This window comes from Triturus cristatus, chromosome 10 (genome assembly GCF_964204655.1).
Source record: "Triturus cristatus chromosome 10, aTriCri1.1, whole genome shotgun sequence".
Taxonomy (NCBI): domain Eukaryota; kingdom Metazoa; phylum Chordata; class Amphibia; order Caudata; family Salamandridae; genus Triturus; species Triturus cristatus.
In genome coordinates this window covers 1,054,724,521-1,054,747,887 of record NC_140593.1, presented here as the reverse complement: position 1 = coordinate 1,054,747,887, position 23,367 = coordinate 1,054,724,521, and the positions used below count along the sequence as shown (strand labels likewise).

Sequence of the window (23,367 nt, the reverse complement as noted above, 5' to 3'; positions counted from 1 at the left end):
AATGTGATCAATTCGGCATTACTCTGATGTTTATCTTGGTAATGCCTCGCTACTGGGTAATTGAGATCAATGTTGGTCACTGCCCTCATATGTTGTAATATGCGGGTTTTTAACTGCAATTTTGTACTGCCCACGTAGTTTAAACCGCAAGGGCATTCCAGGACATAGATCGTATAGTCACTGGTGCAGGTTATGAATTTACTGATGGTCTTTCTCATTTTTGTGTTTTGCCCTACAATGTAACTGTCACGATTGTTGCTATGTTTACATGCTTTGCACGAGCCACATTTTTTGAAGCCCTTCGCTGTTCCCAACCACGTGGTGTTATTCGGTACATTTTGGTAACTGTGTACAAGTTGGTCTCTAAGAGACTTAGATTTTCTATAGGTTATTGCAGGTGTTGTGCCTATGTCTGGGCCAATTATGGGGTCAGATTCAAGTAATCCCCAATGTTGTTTCATCATGTACCTCAGAGTATTGGATCTGCTATTGTAGGTGGTAATTAATCTAGGTATCACTGTGTTTTTCTCCTCTTTTTTACGTGATGAGAAAAGTGCTTCATTTCGTGAGATGTTTTCAACTTTTTTACTTGCACTGGAGATCACCTTGGGCACATAGCCTCTTTGTTTAAATCTCATCTCCATGATACGTTTTTCTTTGGAGAAGCCACCTTCAGTGTTGCAATTCCTTCGTGCCCCGAGGAACTCTCCAAAGGGAATACTATTTAGTAGTGGTACGGGATGATTACTATTTGCATGAAGCAAAGTATTTCCTAAGGTTTCTTTACGGAAAAGGGTGGTCACTATCCGATTGTCCTCTATGTTGATGGCAATATCAAGAAATTCACAATGTGAGGTACTGATGGAATGTGTGAATGTTAAATTAAGGTCATTATTCCCCAATTTATTTATGAATTCTTGTGCTAAATCCAGAGGTCCATCCCATATCAGGAACAGGTCGTCAATATACCTGATCCAGATCGGGATGTGCTGTATGAATCTCTCATTTTCATCCACCCATACTACACATTCCTCCCACCATCCCAGAAAAAGATTAGATAGGCTAGGTGCGAAAGATGTTCCCATAGCTGTTCCGGACTTTTGACGATGGTGTTTTGTCAAAAATAAAAATATTTTCCTCTAAACAGAAGAGCATCATCTTCTTTAACATTTGGGTATGTTCCCATAGTGATACATGTCTTTCTTTAAGGAAGTACATGCAGGCCTCAACACCTTTTTGTTGGTCTATACAGGTATAGAGGGAACAAACATCTAATGCTATCATGTGATAGTTACTTTCCCACGTGATATAATGTATTCTACGTAAGAAATCAGTACTATCCCTGCAGTATGATCTTAGTTTGGTGACAAAAGGTGCAAGAAAAAGATCTAGGAAGATCGAGGTATTTTCTAACAGTCCTCCATTTGAGGACACAATTGGTCTCCCCGGTGGTCTAGTGGGGTGCTTGTGAACCTTAGGTAGCAAGTAAAAACAGGGGACACGTGGATTTTCATTTTTCAACCAGGAGAATTGGAAAGGAAAAGAGTACAGATCTTAAGTTATACAGTAAAATGATAATCTCCTAAACTACATCAGCTGTGAAGAAGAATAATGTGCAAATCAGTAAGAATAACTTGCAAAATAAGTTAGTAAGTAATAATAGTTTTATCTGTGTACATCAGCTTGGAAAATGTGAAACACAGTATATAAAAAAGCTTTAACAAACTCAATGTAAATTTCTTCACTCATGTATGCTCTTCTCAGATAAGTAACGTTATTAGCCGTGCACTTCGGTGTAATGTGCACAATATCTATATATGTGCCGAGTCGGGTACATAATAGGATGACTGGTCACGATATATATATATATATATATATATATATATCTCTATCTATAGTCGTGCGCATTGACATGTAGGGTGAAGAGAAGAAATATGCTATGCACAGTCGTGCACATCGGCGTGTAAAAACAAACAATGAACAAAGATGTGCACTGTTGTACATATTGATGTGTAGAAGAATGAGGAAATACGTAGTGCACAGATTCTCTAACCTTTGTTGTTTTCAGTGAATTTCTAAGGTTTTTTTAAATGTAAAGTAAGATATAATTATAATCCCTAACTATAATGTCACTTTAACAATTGTTTTGCGAGGGAGCAGATCTGAGGATGCCTCTGCGCTAGTCCTGCCTAGCAGGTGTGGGTGGAGTAGTTTGGGCTGAGTGGCACTGCAGGGGTGGGGTTTGAAAGTGGTAGGGTGGCACCTTTGCTGATTGCGATTATTGAATGTGTGTTTGTATGTGTTTGACTGGCTGATAGGTTCTTGAAGTGGGTGAGTCACTGAAAGCTCGAGTCTGAAACCTGGCTTTTGCTCAGCTGGAGGGCCTGTTGGAACCTTGGGACCATAACAAGCAGAGCTTTCATGCGACTTCGGGCTGCATCCCTACCTGTATGTCCGGCTGGGAGATCGGTGTGCTACGTATCTGTATATACAAAATCGACCAGATTTATTTAGGTATCTGTTGGATGGAGAAAGTCTCTTTAATCTCACGTGCTAAGAGCTGATCTGACGCGGTAAAATTCACAGTAATTTCATATTGGAAATAGAAACATCAACATGGACGTCTTACCCTATCAAATTAGAGTTTGGAGTCCCGCTGGGATATCCCCTGTCTAAACACGACTTTTTTCGCTTGTGGGACACTATATGAAATTGTTTTAGATTATGTATCATTCCTACCTAAAGGACACGCTGCATATCTAGCTAACAGTGGCCATCCTCTCTGACAATATTAAGCCATCCCTATAGTTTGTCCCCTGGATGTTTTGTGATTCTTGTGGGTATCCAAATAGGTCCTGATGAAGGTGGCCGTACTACTTCCTTCATGCCTCCGAAACGCGCGTCGACCTAATGTTCAGATTTTGTTGAACATAAACATCACACTTGGTCGTGGAGACTTTGCGATCTGTAGTCTCCAGATATATTCTCTTATGAATGATGTAAGAGTCTGGATGAGTTTGTATGATTTTGTGTATTGTTTGGTATTGGTATGTGTAAATGTCCTTTTTTCCGGGATTCATTTGTTCAACAGTACATTGTATGTATTTTTGAATTGTATGTGTGAATCCTGTTGACTTTATATGTACAAAACGTTTTTAAAAAAAGGGAAAAAAAGAAAGAAAATTAATTTTTGGTGATATAAATATCTTGAATATAAAAGAAGCTAAATAAACAACGATGATAAAAGAAATGTTGCTAGTTCTGTTTTTATGACTATTCTGTTGTTGAGCCCTTGCTGAATTCAATTTCATTTTGACAAAAGAAATATAGGTCTTGAGGGAATAGGATTTTTGAACATTGAAGAGACGTTATAATATTTTACGTAATGTTTGGTCTATGACTTGGCAAACATTTTCAGGGCTGAGTTTGTGCACGGGCTCCAAGATCCAAGCCAGATCCTTGACTCCGCTCTCCCGTTAATTTGTTGGCTCGCCCCCTCTAACTGGTTCCTGTCAGCACATTGGACATTTGGTGCTACCCTTAATATAGTGGACACCGATAATGGTCTATTTTGCCATTATGGTAGGCTGCCTCGAAAAAGTGCATCACCAAGTCCTAGTATAAGAGCTAGAGTTTAGGTATTTGAAACTGGTCCTTTTTCAATAGCTGCTAGTCTTCTTACTTGGTCTGAGGACAACATTATGTATGCCTGACTTACTGATGCGCCTCCACGTTCTGAATATTTGGTACTTCCTTTGGTGGGAGCTCTCTCTCTGGCATGATGGAACCTACCCAGGGCATAATGGTGGATATTCATGGCATACTGTGGGAATGATGGAAGTCTGCCTCTTGAAAATTCACCTCCAAGTATAAGAGCATGAATGTAGGCGTTTGTTGGTGGGCCTTGCTCACTGGCAGCAATCTTCTTACCTGGTGCAGTCAGGCATAAAGGTAAAGATCTGCTGAGTTTTTGTGGTCGCCACTGAGGTTACTGGAATATGCCATTTAAATATTTTTGTACTTGAATCGAGATTGTTGCATCCTTTATCCACCCCTTCCAAATAAGAGGCCAGCTGTCCTCATGGGCTCTTATTTAGAGCACAGACATTTCTGTGTCGTGCCATGTTGTGACGCACATGCAGCATATCACTACAAGGCACATTAGTGTTCATGAAGGCATGCTTATGGGACACTGAAACATTCACCATCTTTATTTAGGACAAAGTGGTACTTCCAACACTTACTCCTTCACCTTCGTTTTGTGAATATATTTGAGATCTGTATCTCCATGCCCTCCATTGTATCTCACATCAGCTAAGAACATGTTGCTCACACTCGACATCAAAGATGCTTTTTATTATCTAGAAAAATACCAGGTATCCGTATTTGTCTGAGAAAATTTTTATCACCTGCACCTACATTTAGGCTTATATGCAAGAACAAAGTTGCAGGATGAATTACCCCTTGCATCTTCTGTTGCTATTCCTTGCAGATGACGACTGAAATAAGAAGGATGATGATGTGGGCCATCCCACATGCATTCTTCAAGCAAATACGCTTTTGATACTTCCTTACAAGGCTGTACTCAATTTTTCCTAGAGGTCTTAGAAATCTATTTGCTCGACTAGTGGTGTTTTTTCTGCCTTCCTGGTTTTTATCATCTTGATCTACCCGCAGTAAGAAAGTACTACCGACACAGCATGAAAGTTAGCTTAACTTACCTTTAGAGGGAGACAGGTACTTGTAGTCTGTACTGTCTGTCCTGTTCTCAACACCCTTCTCCCTTGTCTTATGCTATTGGTTAAAACATCACATTGATTGAGTGATTGAGTCCTTTTTAAAAGTAATTGGTGAGGGTACACACTCGCTCAAGGGAAGGCGGCATGACTGCGATTACACTGCTGCCATTCATGTTGGACTTTGTTATAGCTTTTGAAAGTCAGGTTACCTTTGAGTAGATGGTAATCGGAGAACCTCAATTCGACAAGCAGTAGTTGAAGCACCTTTAAGATAACCTTATTCTTCACTCACAAAATAACTTTCAAGATGATTAATTCACCAGACCTTGCAAATAGCAACCTTTGTTCCCTTTCTATGGATTCATGCTTGTCTTCATTCAGATTGGCATCTACAAGTGTTTCTCAATTTGTGTTCAACAGGCTTTGAGGATAAACCTACCATTGCATTTACTACAATTCCCACTGCCAGCCGAGTCATTCAGACAGTAGCCAGCCAAATGACCCCAGGAATGCAAGGACAAACCCTGACCATTCTCCAGCAGGCTACCCCAGTGACCATCGGACAGCATCAGCTTCCTGTACGAGCTGTTATGCAGAATGGGAAGCACGCAGTTCCGACAAACAGCATTTCTGCTGCAAACACCTATGGTAGGTACTGCATGTTCGTTGTCTAACCAACCTATTTTTCCTGCATGCTGTAAAACTCTGCAAATAGTAATGTTCTTCAAAAGATATCATTGTTCTTTAAAGAGCATCTGTAGAGATATGTACAGCGTGGGGTACAAGCTATATTTGATGTCCAAATATCTGCATTTGATTTAAGAGTCTGATGTACATACAAGCTAATGATTTTCATTGAACACTGCTAACGCTAACACGGTTAATTAAAATGTAAACTCCATTTACATATCCATATATTTGTCCCCTCACATAAAATATTCATTTTGATAATGCCAATTCGAATCCATGCTAATTATGTCTTGCATCAAGATACAGAATAGCTCCACATGGTTGTATATACAGGAATCCAAACTGAGAAAGCACCCTATGCTCCTCTGAGTTGCGGATGTTTCACAAAGGTCCCGCTTGAATTGGCTGCTCATCTGCGTAACTAGGAGCTTCATGTCTCTCTGCATAATCTCTGCAGTATACACTGGATCCCCAAAAAATCCATCACACTACAGTTCTTGGATTACCAATAAAGGTTTGTGTTCATTTGTCACAAAGGCACTGGCTTGCTTAGGCCACCTAGGCAACATGGTGTTTTAAGCATAGTTGTTTACTCACCAAATAGTACAATCACATAAACAGAAAATTTAAAAATACATTTTATAATTATGATCCATTTATTTTTTAAGACAATTATTTGAATACTCATAAACAAAAACATGGTACTCCATTTCCAGAATCATCACAGTATCATAACAGCAATACATTACTTATACACTTATGAAAAAAAACAAGCGAAGTGAAAGAGGTTAAATATATATTACGAGAAGCCACAGGTAAAATGACAATATATGATAACAGTCTAAGTTGTCAGTGACTTCCATCCAGTTAATAATGGGGGACCAGGTTTGTGTTAACCGTTTCTTTTCTAGTCTGCATTTAACAATGGTTAATTGCAACCCACGTATATCTGAGAATTGTTTCCATCAAGTAGTCACTAAAGGGGGATTAGGATCTATCAAATTGGTGGGCTACGCAAAGTCTAACAGAGATTATCATAAAAAAGACAATATCTTCAATCTTGCCTGGAATTTACTTGAGTATTACAATAGTATTTATGCAAGCCCAAGCCTGAATAATTATGGAGGTCTAGGGAAGTACGTGACAAAAATATGAGAAGTGTCTGCCATAAATTTTCCACAGCGAAAGCATGCGAAGTTGGGATGACAGCCCATTTGTGTAATATTTTAGGAGTGTAATTGAGATCTTGTAGGACCTTTTAGTGATGTAGTTTGAGTCTAGAGACAGTAACACAGAGATTATTTAATCAAATAGATTCTACAAATGTGGTTAGTATCAACCCGCTTGGATAATTGACCCGACCATCTTTGTGCTAAAATAAATAGATTTTCTGGATAGACTTGATTGAATAATGTGTAGTTTACCAATCTCATCCTTTTGTGGCTGCCTCTGAGCAATACTATACAGGGTGTTTCGGTCAAACACCTGAGGTCTACAAGTTTATTAGAGAAGAAATGTCTATTGTGTATATATTTGATTATATTTTTGACGGGGACAACGTACGGTGATATTGTCAGCAAAATGATGAAAGTGCTGACCCTCACAAAGTTGTCAGATTTTACCAATTCCTTGATAAAATAACCATATGAGAAAGAAGTAAAATCCAGATTATTCCAGAGCCATGTATATTGTGTGATTGGGGTTATAACCATTTTTTCCATAATTTCAAAATTCTGGCTTATACAGATAAGATTGTAAAACAAGTATGTTTATGCTGGGTCGATAAAGCCTGTTCTAGAATCCAAACCAAAGAAAAGTGGATAAAGAGAGAATGTATCACTGTGAAACAAAAACTTTAGAGAAGGCTGCCCAGAAATAAAATCATAAGATGGGGGGTTTCCAACTACCTTTGTCTAATGGGAATTGGAGGAAGCAAAGTGCATTAAAATGGATGCTGGTATTGCCATCTGAACTTACTGCATGACGGTAACATTCCCGTTATCCTAAGCAAATAAGATTTAGGCAATTTAATCATTTTGATTTATTTCACTCTGTCTATGAGGCCTAATGGCAGCTTATTCCAACACTTGAACATCTGTTTAGAGACATACGGATCATAATTCAATGCTATTATATTATGTGTGGCAGGAAAAATCTGCACTTTCAAGTACATTGCCTATGCAACATAGATGTATGACCAAGGACACCTCCATGCCAGGACATAAAGAAAAACACCGTTTGCAACAGCCTATTGCCGTTTGATAGTCTCCACCCAAAGGACCTCCGAGAGAATCTTCCCTATGGCCAATTTCTGAGACTCAGAGAGTAACTGTAGTTCCTTAAAGGATTATGACACACAAGCAGAGAAACTCTCATCCGGAACCTTGCTGTAAAAAACTATCCAACTAGAGTAATCAACAACCGGGAAGCCTTTCTGGAGAGCAACACACGACCAACTGAGGATGTGATGACATGAGTGACCACATTTACTCTGGAAAATCCTGTGCAGCCTGAACATGGCACATCCAAGGTTCGCGTTAAAGAGAATCGCAAATCTGAGGGATCGTCTGGTGCACACCAGACCAAGACCTAGGAAAAACCTGAGGGAGAATACCCTGTGGAATCTCCCTCCGGTTGCTGGACATTACCCTTGCGGGACATGTAATGCTTGCTCATCCACTAAACAAACAAAGACATTGGATCTGGACACCTTCACGTGGACACAGGCAGCACACAAATTGTGATACAAAAAACTGTGTCTATTTAATTATGTGCCCTTGCAAACTTCTCTACATAGGCATAACAACTAGAGCAGTCAAGATCCGGATAGTGGAACACTAAAGCACCATTCGATGCAGATGCACCGCCCACAGGATGTGCAATCACTTCACCAACTCTGAACACTTAGCAGAGGACATCAGGTGGATGGTTCTAGAGGTAAACCACTCATGGAACACCACCATGTTATTCAGGAAGGAACAATGCTGGGTGTTCCGCCTTCAAAAACATAAGAGGGGATTAAATGACGATATCCCTTGGACTGAATTATCGCCTTATTGCAATTTTTTCCTTAGAAATACCCTTAATGGGTAATTCAGTACTAGTGTGGTCAAATGCTCATTTTCCCTTGACTAATATCAAAATCTTTAGCCTGGAATTAAAACCATTTAGATGACTACACTACATGTAACTATAAGATGCAACTAAACATTGGCATGTAAATTGTGATGCCTGCTACTTGCTTAGTTTCAGAGTTTTATATAGCGCGAACTTGGCCCGAAGGTATCTGGTATCGGAGCGCTCTACACAAGCACCAGTTGCATTACACAAGGACACATACATTTTTTTGTTAGTCACAGGGATATTAGGTGATTTACTCAGAATCACAGGATGTTGAGCGTCGTTGCCGAGACTCTAACCCGGTTTCCCAGAGTTGAGGTCGACTGCCCTAGCCGTTAGGCCACCTCCTCTCCCCGTGTTTTATCATCTCAAACTAGTGGTGACATACGCATATGAGCGCGGAGCAATTCTTCGAATTAGTTTTTTTTTTAAAAGAATCCCACTTTGCCTCTTTACATTCATTCTTTTAAATATTTTCAAGAAAGGGAGCAATTTCATCCCTTAATACACATGACTTAACAAGATTTTTCATGGACTGGAAAACACTTGACCATAATCTGTTATCACACTCCCTTACACAACTGTTACACCGTGTAGCCAAATTAGAGCTCACCACTCCAAGATGGCGGTGAGACATGCGCAGCAGCATGGAGGAGTACTCCAGAAGTCGAGCTATAGTGAGAAACCTACATCAAGAGTTCAATTCACCCATGTGGCCGATATACGGACACGTACGGTCAAGGGTAGGTGCTGTGAGGAGCGCACTTAATAAACGTGAGTACATCTGGTTCCTCGCAACTGGAGGCCTAATCGAAGATCAACCTTTTTACCGCAGCCTGCGATAGCAATAACGTTTGCAATCATGCTTGGCCCTGTTTCCTTTTCTTTCTCACCCTCTCACGCCTTTTAAGCCCGCAAAGGTGCGTTTCACCGTACGTGAATCTATCGAGTATAAATTGTGCATCGACTAGGTAAGATGACTCGTTCTAGTCATTTCCAATTGCTACTCAGATCGCTTTTAATATTACTAACACACCACAAAATACAACCAATACTAAAGATTGTAAAGGGGGCATGTGGTGAGCATAATTATGTTATTGAGATGGCGAAGCATAATCAGATATGGGAGTGGCGCAATTACCTTTTTTTGATGATGGCACCTTGTTGATGTCGATAATACTCGTGGGTGGGTGTCTATGTGAATCTATATCTTGTGACTATGCCAGCCCCAGACATATGCAAACTTCACATCAAGGGATCCTTTGATCAAGTCGGACCCCTTATGCTAATAACTATCTAGCAGAGGTATATCATATGTTTGTCTGTTTCCTCTTTTCTCTCTCCTTATTTGTCTAGGTCGAACCAACAGTGATATTAATCACAAGTGGGCAGTACTCTTGTATAGGGGGACTACTTACCTCGAAATCATAGGTAGGGCTGGCTTTCCACCTCCCCACAATATTTTTTTGTTCCTGATGAGGCGCTAAGGATCCTTTTGACCGTTTCTGCATGAAACATGTGGACCTCTTTTAATAGCTACTAGGTGACAATATTACCCATATCATAACACTTACCTTCGGGTTTTTTAATCTGACCGGGGAGTCCTTCTATTAAAGTTGATGTGATATTCCTTAGCCAGTTTATTTCACTTTACACTCACGTTTCACCATCACACTAGCAAACTCGCACTCGTTAAAGGGCGAGAAAAATCAAAAGATCTCCAATAAAGTGACCCTTCAGGGTACCCATAGAGCATTGTAGCCCTGGCCCGACAAGGAGAACCTGCCTAATGATGAACTATGACATCCCCAGGGATGTGTGAGGGCAACAAGAAATGATCTTGTTGGCTGTCCTCTATTATCTGGTTTAGTACCTAGCAGTTTTGTCTCTTTTCTCGTGGCACGCATCTGTGCCTTATAGGGACCAGTTACCCCCCCCCCCCCCCCCCCCTTTTTTTTTAAACATATAGTGTCTTTTGGGCCACAGGTACTGTACCTTTATCAGCGCCTGGTCTCCCTCTCTTCCTTTTGTGATACAAAATTGGCTTACAACCAATTAGCCTTTTTAATTTAATTGTAGGTCCCTAGAAAAGTGGTACTACATGTGCCCAGGACCTGTAAATTGAATGCTACTAGCGGGCCTACAGCACTGATTGTGCCTCCCGCTTAAGTAGTCCTTTAAACATGCCTCAGGCCTGCCGCTGTAGCCAGTGGGTGCAGTTTGAAACTATTTCGACCTGGCAAAATAAACCTTTTGCCAGGCTTAAGCCTTCCTTATTAATACATATAAGTCACCCATAGGCTCCTACGCATCCCAGAGGGCAGGGTGCAGTGTATTTAAAAAGTAGGATATGTATTTTTAATTTGTATATGTCCTGATAGTGAAAAACCCCTAAATTAATTTTTTGCTATTGCAAGGTCTACCCCTCCCATAGGATAACATTGGATTTACCTTATTACAATTTATAAGCTGTAACTTCCAAGCGGGGACAGGTAGATAGATCATTTGGTACCTAAAGAATTGTAATTAAAGCCCTCTCTAATGGTAAAGTCACATTTTTAATCACAATTCTGAAAATGCCACTTTTAGGAAGTTGCCGTTTTCCTGTCCTAACCATTTGATACCCACGGCCTGATCCTGGGTCACATGACTAGGGGCAACTGGGAGTTGGTCTTTGTGTATTGCTCTTGGATAGTGAGAGAAAGGAAAGATAGATGTTGGCAGGATGGGCCATTTGGAGTTGACGAGGGGGGAGTAGCTCTTGCTTACCACAATGCACATCACAAAGGCTCTGCCTGAGCACTTTGACAAAGGGTTTGTCACTAGTCTTTTGTAACCCCCAACAAGTTCGGACCAGGACAGGGAGCAAGAGGGATGCCTGACACCTCTGGGGGGTGGAAACCTCTAGAAGCGTCCTCCTCTTTGAAGTGGACACCAAGTATAAATATTGAACCTCAGACTCCCAACTCTTCAGTTCACTGCTGGACCTGTGGATATTCTGCCATGAAGAAGGGCTGCTGTGAAAGGACTGTCACTCTGCTGGAGTACTGCTCTGAAGGACTGCTGCCCTCTTGCCTGGGTGAGGAGGACTGGACAAGCATCTCTTGAACCCAAGACCCCAGCGTGCCTCCAAGGGCTAGTTGGCTTGCCTCCTGACTAGAGCCTCAGGGACTAAAGGCACCAGTAACCTTGAACCCAGTATTTGGACTCTGCCATCTGTGAGTCCTACCCAGCCAAGTGGGTCCACCCCAGTCCCGGATCCTTGGAAGTAAGCCTAACGGTGCTCTGCCAACTTATCTATGGACCCTGCTAAACTTGTGCATCACCTCTGTGTGAGGATTCTCCCAGAGCAAGGACTCCATATCGAACTGGCAGCTCATGCAAACCTTTCCTGACACAGACCCTCGCATTGCAAACCCATGTCTACGGCACCTCGACGACATCCCAGGACCTCCCATCACAGCACCTCGGAACAGACACATCCTCGGCATGGGACCTCACAGCGCTCCCCAACAAGGATTTAAAGTACTCTTGTTCAGCGGACCTAACTGGGTCCCTGTAGCCAGTCTGTGCTCCATCCCTGTAGGCATGAACTTGTGATTTTGTCCCGGTCCAGCGAAACCAGAAATCCACAGTTTGGGGTTTTGTGCTTTTAGGCACTATTTTCACTAAAATCTCTAAACCTGCATACCTCTTGTTATGCTGATTTAGATTTGTCGTTTGGGTCTTGTTTTATTTATAAAATTCCACTCTTATTTATTTTTCTAAATAGGCGTGGGGTCCTATTTAGGTCTCGCCTGGCGTTGGGGCGCGCATGCGCTCCTCGCCCTGCGAGGGCTATAGTAAACACTCTAAGAAGGGGAACTTTAATACACGCCCATGTGTCTTGACCGTTTCCAATTGGCTTAGGTCGTGATTAATGTTTTTTCCGTGCTTCTGGTTTGCTGGCTGTCACTTTTGTTGACGACCTTACAGTTTTGTGATGCCGCCCATCGTGACAAGCGCATCTGTTTTCACTTAGCTCCAGCGCGATGCAACAAATACAAGCGGCTGAATGAAAACAGATGGCAAGCGCTTTTTAGGTCTCGCCCCTCTGTCCTAATCGTTTCTGATTCACTCATGTCGTGATTGTTTTTATTGTGCTTTTCATTTGCTGGGCGTCATTTTTGTTGACGTCCTTGCTGTTTTTTAAGCCCGCCCATCAGGACAAGCGCACGCCATCTTTAATCACGCTGTGTTCACGCTGTATTAGCATGCGGCAGTCGTCTCAAGAGACAACTGCCGCATGTGAATGCGGCGTGAAGGCAGCATGTCGCGCGTGCAGAGCTCCGGCATGTGTACCTAGCTCTCTCCACACTGAATTCGATTCAATTGCCTGCAGCTATTTCCCTGGAAGCTAAAGCTCTGCAGTCGGAATGCAATAAGGGTGGGTAACAACTTTCCTGTACCCTCCGCTCCAAATAATCTCTTGACCTGCACACCGTCACATGTGATACCCGCATCGGAGGGGGCTGTCCTCCCACATCGCTCTCAGACTGCATGTCGGCTGTGTAATTGGAGCAGTCTCCGTGAACTGTGCACGCAGCTTGTGATAATGTGACAATATGTCGAGTGTGTACTCACACCGCCACAACAGAGATACGTATTCACTTTGCCATCATATGAAGTTAGTGCATTTTCCCCTTTTTTTTCTCCTGCTGTCTCTCGTTTTTCTCACCCTCTGCCTCCTATTTCTCCTCTTTTCTGTTATCGCCCGTTGCCTCCGTCTCAGCCTAAAGGTAAAGGGACGTTAGGAAAAATGAAAACTATTCCGATGTGCTACATTTAGACTCCATTCTCGCCAGGAAGAAGGATGTTGGTTTGTGCATAACACCCATCTTATCTGCATCGTCTCCTGGGTACATAGCTGAGTTTTAGTGCCCATGACAATAACTTATCCATGCATTCCCTGGAGTAAATGTGTAGGGAAAGGGAAACCCGTGTGAGGTCACGGACTCGTAGCCCTGAGGAACAAATGCAGCAATCCTGCGGTTTAGTATTTACATCATTCTTTATGTGACTGGGAAATCCGTATTATAATCTGTCTTCCTCGCTCAGGCAGGCTGTGTGATCCTGGGGAAGTCCCTTTATCACGCTTTGCTTCGGTTCTTTCCCTTTCAACAAACTGAGAGCTCTTCAAAGCGGTGCAACCCTAGAAGCTGCTAAAAGTCTGGACGTTACAGGTGCCATGGGTTGGAATGTGGAACGAACAGACCTGGTATACTCAATCCCGCTTCAGAAGAATGAGCAGTGTGCTCTTCGGCACACGTTCACATGTGGGGCCGCCCGCCTCTGCTTCTCTACCGTGTATCGAGGGTCCGATGAACCCTCCCGGGGTGCTGCATACTTACGGTAGATAATGACTGCAGAGTGGTCCGGAGTGTCACACCCAACCTACCCCTCTCCAAAGCGCTGCACCTCGGCCCCGTGCCTGCTGACAGCTGCTCGGTGCCCGGCTCGATACCCCGAGGGCACCTCGCCAAGTGTGGCACGGGTGAACCCAGCGCGGCTTGCGCAATGATGTCCAGCGGTGTCGAAATCCGGCACAACTTCAAAGGGAGCTACCTTTGAATGCTGCGGACTGTTCAAAATACAGTATCACCAGTTGGGAAGGAGAGGGAATAAGAAGGTGGGAACGTGTCTCTGCCCCCGGGGAGTTTCAGTTTGTATAGCACATATTTTGCTCTCAGTGACTTTCTGGGCGCTGTGGGGCACTTCCAGGGTTAATCTATTCCAACAGGATTTCCATCAATTACCCACCCCAGCGGGATTTAAAGAGCAGTGTTAGCTTGTATTATCAGATTATGCTAATGAGATGAATGTCGTTCCCGTGGACAGCTGGGTCAGTCTTGAGCTGCTGTGGCGAGACTGTTCGGTGTACTATAACCCTGAGCTGGAGGTACGTCGGTGGTTGAGCGCCTGCTGCAGAGATCTAAGTGCAATCTGCATATTAAGGGCATGGCCCCCCCAACAACCCCATCGCAGCGTTTCGTTAAATGGGCACTATGCAAGTACAACAAGATAAGCGCTATGGAGCTTTTCAGGTCTGGGAAAGAAGGACTACATTTATCACCATCTTGCGGCAGTTCAAAAGTGAGCAAAAGTGATGCACAATAGAGCAGAATGTCATTAAGGATTTACTTTTAGTGTATTTTTTTGGGGGTGGCGCAGTGTTCACTTCAAGGGCACCGCGCTTTCTGTTTGTTTATAACAAAAGAAGAAAGTTTTTTAACCCCCTCTGACTAAAGTTTCCAGAAGGGCCTCATGGGCGTGCGGTGCGCGGGTCATGTTACAGGCTGCCACATGTGGGGACTCAGTCAAACATGGCCGACACCTGGACTGGCTTCAGATTCCAACAGGGCCTGGCTCCTCGCATGGAGAGATTTGCACCCGATCTTGTGGTAGGTTTCTGCGGGCTCTTTGATCAGACTCTCGTAGGTGCCTAGTACCCCCCAGCACACCCCAAGTTCAGCTGGATGTATTCCCACAGTGCTCACATGCTCTCCTTCGTGAAGAGCCCTCAGGCTACACGCCAGAGTTAAGTAAACCAGCCTTTCCCCCCAGGGACCTCCGGTAAGCATGTGACCCACCTCCAGGAGTACACCCCTCCACGGACAGCTAAGTGTGGTGTCCACCTGTCCCATCTCCTCTTTCCAGGAGTTCCTCTGCGTCAATGGTTTGCAGGACACATGGTGTAACAGAAGGGGCATTATTTACAGCTTCTGGTGGACCGTTCTCGTCCCTCCCTCTATCTCTTACTCTCTACCCTTTCGTCTCTTAACCACACTTTGCTTCTTGCTACCCCGGTGTACCTTGCTCCTTACACCCCCTCTCTTACCCTCTACCTCTTTATTGCTCTCCATCCTAGTGGCTTTTGCACCCTACCCGCTGTCTCATACTATCTAGCCCTATCTTTTGCTCTCTACCCTGTCTCTTGCTGTCTACCCTCTCTTTTTCCTTTAGCACTCTCTAATCCCCCTACTCCTCAGTCTCCTGCTCCCTGCCTCACTATCACTTACGCCATACAATACTGTCTCTTGATTCCGTCCTCTTTTCTTTCTCCCTCCTCACAGCGCTGTCATAAGTAAATAGGTTTTGTGTAACCATGGGTGTATATTTATCGGGGGGGGGGGGCATGGCATGACTGTTCGTTGTCAGTGCTCTTGTTGGCTGCGAAGGGGAGCAGCATCAGCTCTCTGGATCCTCAGTAATTGCTCTTTAGGCCCCCTACTGAGGGAAGCAAGCAGAGCATAGTGTTGCCTGTGGCGGCGGAGCGGTGCTTATGATGCCGTTCACTTCCTCATTTCTCCACGGATTGATACCTGCTCATCGAGCATGCTTGGTGCGATCTACATTGTGCATATTGGGTAAGTAAGTCCCCCTAGCCCGCCCCCCTTCTATATTGGTGGCTGTGACTGTGAAGGCTTGCTCACTAACTGGGGGGAAAAACCTGCCCTGCCTCTTCTTAGTGCTCCGCTATTCACTCTGATGGGTGGCTACTGATTACCAGACATTGTCATTCTTTCATTCTTCTTCCCACAAAATGGTGGATGGCCCTACAATATTGAGAAACTAACAAAGGACTGGTTCTAACACAGCCTATGAGACAGAAGAAGGGCTGGTGCAACCTGCTCCACACTTAACTATGATTGTTCCGAATTTTCCTTTAACTACTAGGATCCTGCATGGGTGTGTTTCCTCGTGCCAAGCTTCCAATGTACTCCCTTCAGTTTTGTTTGACTAAGCATTGGGACTAGTTGTTAAATGCCAAAATCTTTTTCATTCTTGGTCCCATCCTTGAACAGTTTCCAAGTCTTTTGTTAGAATTATTTTTCGACCTGCTCTGTCAACAGTTCTCTTACAAACAAATCTTCAAAGTTCAGTTGGGGGATCTCACTGCAGGGAACTCTCCCTCACGGCCATATGGTACTGATATGATATGCCCCTTCACTTAAGCACTATGGTATTGATAAGTCTTTTTTTTTTTTTTTTTTTTTTTTTTTTTTAGCACTGAAAGCCTTCCTAACAATGGTGACATGCACACTGATATAGAAAACAAGGGGTCAACCTTCCCCATCTCAGCAGGCTGGCACTGAAGCTGTGGGGATCAGCACCTACGCTCAGAATACTTCTGATGGTCTCCAAATTTCAGGTTTTGGCAACAACAGAGCACACTGACTGAACAGGCATCTTTAACACCTTGAAGTCCTCGATTCCACTTTTGAGGCTTACCGCTACACAGCCATGACTCTATTGTCTAACCGCCTGAGAAGCTCCCCTGTACCAGAAAAAGTCATCAGAAACCACACCATCACCTGCATTCCACCATCACCAGCCGAGTCTTTTCTCAGAGGCTCTGGTCAGGACCCCTCTGCATACCACCTTGCCCCATATGAGGATACAATGCTCACAAGATAAAACCCTTGGCATAATTACAATATGGACCTTCCAAACAGCCCATCTTTGAAGCATTATTTAGTCTCACTATACATGCCTTATGGTACAATAATGTATCACTCGATCTTGCTGTGAGTGACAGACCACCACAAAGTTAAATTCCATGTAGTGGAAGAGGAGAATAAATTTCTCTTGAGATCCTATCTAAAACAGGGTGTTTAGTACAGTTCTTGCAAATGTTCAAACGTATGTTCAGATGTTCTACTGAAAACTTCTAGAATCCAGTCAAGTCACAGGTGGTCATCCCTAGGGAGTAGAGTAAACGCAAAGCTGCTCCCAAAGACCAAATCTTTGTTCACAGATAGGTTGCACTGATTCACAAGTAGTCCACACAGCTTGAAAAAGAGCATTACTGTAGGGCACTGGAGATACCCCTCCACCTCATACGAAAAGCAAGAACATTGATATTGCGAGCAAGAGAGTATCTGTAGGGGCTGCCAGGTAACGGTGAATGTACAACACTGTGGGGTTTCAGTCCTGGTATGAAAGAAAGGAGGGAGCAAATTGATTTTTCCAGACACATACAAAAGTAGGGGAAAGAAATTGTCCAGTATGGAAAGTAAATACTAATGCATATATCAACTGCACTATCAGCGTCGCTTTTGCTGCCTTCCAGGAGACTAAAACAAGCATCCTGTTATGTCGTTGCACATTGCTTAGTGTCTAGCTTCTGACCTGAGGTGAAGCAGCAGCTCATCTGCTTTCCTTTTGACGTTGACCACAGCTTTGGGCAACAAATAAATCACTCTGAAGGTCCAGTGTATCAGTCCATTCAGGAGGGTTGAATATTAAAGTCGTAAACTGCAGGGTGGTTCCACAGCAACAACTGCAATAAGTCTAAGGATTCCAAACCAAGAGCACCTCTACCTCCAAACAATGATCTTCCGTGCATTTCCCTCAACCACTCAACACCACTAGTGGCATAGTGTTACACCTTCAGTGTAAGGATATAATCTCACACAAGTGGTTGCTCTCAATCATTGCCCCAGAATACTGCTTTGCATTCCACACACACATAATATACTACACCTCCAGCAGAAAACTGCCAAAACCACCAACGGACGCCTATAGATGTGCTCCTCAATCAGTACATCAGGTCAGACTTTGCACTGTTTCGTGGACTACATTGGTATCCTCAACCTCGGGGATACCTGCTTCCACTTGCTTATCCACCCAGCTCATACCAGTTTCTCAGGCTCGTAGTAAATGGAGTTCATTATCAATTCAGAATGTCACAACAACCCCTCAAGGGTTTAACAGTTGCCAAGTAGTTGTAGCAGTGCATCTGCGTTGCATCGGCATTCAGGTCTATCCATACCTGGACAGATGGCTGCTAAAAAGCCGCATCCTACTGAAATGCCTTGCTCTCATTCAACAGTATATAGAGAAATGGGGATAGCCCTTATAAATCTAAAGGAACCTGGGCACCTCACTATTATCAGCCAGGGTTCTCTATAGAGATTAATCTGTACCATTTGTCAGCTCAGCAATAGAGATTATTTCACTACTGGAGAATACCGTTAGTTAACTGCAAATTTGCTAAATGTATTTGATTTCTTCCTAATAGGATAATTACATCATTATATATACACATCAGACATTGGACAAGGACATCAAAATGATAGCAAACAAGGCATAACATAAAGTACTTAAGTCCTCGTCATAATATATAGACAGCAAAAACCTCTTGTGTGTTCATTCGCTATGTATGTCTCTTAAAGGATTTTCATAAAATTAAGTGTTCCCCACCCCTCCCCCCTTTATGGTCCTCTCTCAAACCATCCAGTCATTATCATCATCCACTGGGCTTCTGAGTTTCCTTTAGAAGTTCAGTCATTGTCCACGGTGATTGCAGATGTGCAAGCTAGGATATCCCATATATTTCAAGAAAGTTGACGTGCTTCAGCCCTCCTCTTTCGCTCACATTTAACAAGACATCTCACGCTTCTAGGCATCACCAGCAGTAGGACAGGCTAGAACCTCACCTGCAGCGCCAGGATACCCTCCATGGTGCCAGTGCACTTTACGAATTCACATAACATTGGGGTTCACAGACAATGCCAAAAAATGTCACCTTTGCCCCCACAAATGGAATAGTTCTTAAGCTAAACTCAATACAGTGAGAGCCAAAGCCTACCGCAGCAACGAGAGAGTGATGAGTATTTTAGAAGTGATTTATCCTTTATCAGACTTGGCCTCTTCTGATATAATGATAATGAAATCATTGGGAATTAAAGTATTTTGAATTGCACCAGTTCATAAGGTCCAATGTAAAATGTACCCCATGTAACAAAACCGCAAGTCACCATCAACACAGTTGTCTCCCTTATGTAGTAGGAAGCATGCATGGCACAGGTCAAAATTCAGAGCCAAAGGTCTCTATAGCAACACCAATTGCACATCAGTGTACTGGAACTAATGGCGAATCAGATAGTGCAGCAAGCATTTTCTTAATTTGTGAAACCAGAATAATCTCATTTTTAATGGCAGTATAACCTAGTACTCAAAAAACAACAACAAGGGGGACCACAATCACCTGTCCATGCTAGCAGAGGCAATTTGGCAGTGGGTCATATGACAACAAGCTCTTCCTCCTAGCAGAATACCTCCCAGGAGTGGACAACAACTTTGCAGGCGCGTTTACAAAAATATGAATAAGAAATAAACAACCAGATGCTGCAAAAATATTTTTACCGATAGGGAACCCAATAGTAGATCGATTTGCCACACTGAAAACCAACAATACCAAAGCTTTGCTTCCAGGTACCCACAGTCAATGCGCAATGGATCAGTTGGCCAAAGATATTAGCTTGGGGTTTACACCCACTACCCCTCATTCCATACTTAAAATTGAAGTTTTGTCAAGCACCAATGAAGGGAATTGTCCTAATCTACAATACAACTTATCATTTGTTACTTGTTGCATGTACAAAAGGCAGGACTAGCCTGTTCGCTCATAAGGGTACAACTAGCGACTGTAGCTGCCTACCCGCAAAACGGGGAACATCTTTCTATGTTCAAAATCCTGTTTTTTAAACCCTTCATCAAAGGCTTCAAAAAGGTTATCCCACCTTGATCCTAACAAGTCCCTTCATGCACCTTTAATGTTGGTCTAATACAGCTTATGGAGCCTCCATTCAACCTGGGACATGGTTTTCCATTACAGTACCTCTTATCAAAAGTGGCCTTCCCGTTTACAATTACTTTATTCCGCAGTGTTAGTGAATTGCAAGCATTAACCTGAATGTACATGTTTTTTATAATCACTAGAAAAGCTGAAACAATGTGAATTCTTGTAGTGACAGCGAAAATGCTTAGAGCATATTAGAAACAAATCAGACCTGGATACTGACCTGATTTCCATCTGTCTTTGATGCTTGCAGTACTCCTACACTGTGGTACTACTTTACGGAGATGTGTACTGCTTTAGGGAGATGGGTATTGCTTTATAATCTGTGCACAGCTATTTATCTACAGCTGCACAAGCTGTTGTAATGAAAAACATAACTTTACTTGCCTGTAACAATTAGATTGTAGTTCTATAGATTGGCAAAAGCCTACACAACCACCTTAATTGAAACTCAGATCACTTTTTTGCTATGCGTTCTTCTACCAGTACACACAGACTTTACTGCTTCGTATCGCTGTATATACTTACACATAGGGAAAAACCCAATCCAAGTTGGAGTCTGTGTCCCTTTGCATTAGGTTATGCTATTTATTTTTCTAAAACGCTCAATTTACCTAGAAGGCATCTTGGCGCTAGCTGAGAGGAGCTACGTTTTCAAGGCCTTCCTAAAGGCCAAGAGATTTGGCATGATTTTGATATAAAATGGAAGAGCATTCAAGGCTTTGGCAGCTCCCAGCACAAAACCTCTGCCGCCCCAGGACATGAGATGAAACCTAGGCAGTGCCAGCAGTTTGGCAGAGGCTGATCAAAGTGACCTACCTAGAGTGTACCAATTAAAACTCTTCTTAATAAAGTAAGGACCTTGGCCTTGCAGTGCTTTGTAAGTAATACAACGCGCCTTAAACATAATCCTGTGTCTGACCGGAAGCCAGTGAAGTTGCCTAACATACTTCGAAACCGACTGATGTATGGGAATTTTATTCAATAACCTGGCCGCTGCATTTTGCAGAGTTTGTAGCTTGTTAATAAAATGCTGATGTACATTGAGATTCAGTCCATTTCAGTAATAAATCTTTGACATAATCAGGGAGGTTACTGTCAATTTCTGCAAATGAACTGGAGTAAAAGGGTGAATCTAATTGGTGAGCCTAAGCGTGTAAAAAGCCGCCGAAGTGACTGTGTTGGCCAGATCGGAATAGGTCATCTTGTCTTTAATCAAGACTCCCAGATTCCCGACTGATCTGCCTGGAGTAAGAGGTGAGCCTAGATTAGATGGGCAAAAAGAGGGTTTTGTCCCAAAGATCAAAACCTCAGTCTTACCCGGATTGAGTTTTAGGCAGTTCATGGACCTCCACTGACTGACAGCCTGCTTACATTCACAGAATCTCAAACCATTCCCTGACTCCCCAGGAGCCAAGGAGATGACTATTTGCGTATCGTCTGCATAGGAAGTCAGGAGAAACCATAAGATCTAAAAGTTCAGCCAAAGGTGTAAAATATACATTCACAAATTTCCTGCTCTGTCAGAACCCCTGGGGGGGGACCCCACAAGGAAGAGAGTAGGAGGAAGAGGTAAACTCGCCCAGTCAGACAGACTGCTTCTGATCCCTCAGAAAGGAATTCAACAACTTCCACGCTGTTCCGGACACCACCATCCTGCCCAAGCGATTCATCAGCAACCCATGGTTAAACGTAGCCTGGACATGTTCGACCACTTGCTTATTCAGCCCCTTTTCAATCAGCTTAGCTGGCAGAGGGAGACAGGAAATTGGATGCTAGGTGCCTGCAGGTCAAGAGATGGTTTCTTAAAGGTAGAATCGAGGCCCTTTTCCACATTAAGGGAAAGAGGCCCAGCCCACACATCAGCTAAAAAATATCATTCAGTTTAGTTGCAATAGTCTCAGCTGCTAGACTAGCTACCCATGCCGAAGAGGGATCTCATGGCGATAGGTCTTACCTGTGGAATTCTGGGTTTGGAAGCCTGCTCTATTTCCACCTTTATTGAAGCAACATTTTTTTAATCTTTGTCGTGAAGGATAGAAGGTGCCTCCTCTGGTAGAGTCCCAATCACCTCTACCTCGTCAGTAATCTCCTTTGGGGGGACCTTGATAATGGCGAGTGTCCCCTGCCTCGCCTCGCCCTGTTAAAAAGGGCTGCGTGAAAAACCCTTTTTATGCTAGGTTGAGCCTTGTTTAAAGACGTAAAAGTGCCTACATACTTCGAGACGTCTTTGACAAACTTATCTCCGAAAAGATTACCCTCCGCTAAGGGACCTGGTTCAGCCGAAGCCAGTTCTGTTAAATTGGAGTCCATTCTCATGAGTAGAGATTTTTTCGTTCTGTGGAAATGGCGCAATTCGCATTCCCCAGAAGACATATTGCTCGTTGCGTCTAGCCCGCTAGGATATCTGGGTCCACTGGGGTAGACAACTCTTTGGCCGCTAGGGCCATTTCCAATGTTCTGCCACTATAATGTCTGGTCTAGGGCACTCTGACCACAGTCGGTTACAGATCTCTTTGTCGAATCCTTTCCTGAGGTTCTTATGCAGGTAATCCGCTACCTCGGGCGCTGGAGTCTGATGAGTGTGGGTGTATAATATCCACCGGATTAAACGTGAATGGAGTGGTTGGTTTGTGGGGTGCCGAATCAGGCACTAGATTTACTGTGTTCTTCCCCTTTTTCTTTTTAGGTGGTTCGCCATCCTCTGACTTGGTAGAGTCCGTGTCAGTAGTGTCCGTGTCGATATACACTTTCTGCCTATGCTTCGCCTTTTCACCACCGGTGGGAGCTGGCGTAGAATAACCATGCTTGTCCAAGGGGCCTTAGGGTAAATTAACTAAGGCATCTGCATGAGGCCACGCTAGTGGTTTGGCCTTGTCTTTACTGTAGCCAGAGGCATTGGTTCGAGGTTCAAGGGCAGGAGGTGTGAGAAAGTGCCATCTTTCTTGCATGGCATACCCCCACTTTTTGCTGAATTGCTGAATGTACTTTGAGTGTGCCCTGGGCTCCTGCCAATCAGGTGCTCAGGGCCTATGTTACTTCCCTAAAAACTGTGCTGAAACCTAAACCCAAATTGGCAAACCCTGGCCACATGTCAGCCACTGGTAAATGGTACACTAGGTACCCAGGGAAGGCCCCTAAGAGCTGCAGCAATTATTGTGCCACCCTTAGAGGCCCTGTACCCTGACACAA

At 43.4% G+C, this 23,367-nt stretch overlaps 1 protein-coding gene across 1 annotated transcript in view; it reads left to right on the top strand.

Moving 5' to 3' along the window:
• Positions 1 to 23,367, top strand: part of FOXK1 (forkhead box K1) — a 283,908-nt gene that overhangs the window by 234,721 nt on the left and 25,820 nt on the right. Inside the window, exon 8 of the mRNA XM_085629187.1 lies at positions 5,160 to 5,387. Coding sequence (XP_085485313.1) covers positions 5,160 to 5,387 — 228 coding nt within the window. The remainder of the gene's footprint in view (positions 1 to 5,159; positions 5,388 to 23,367) is intronic.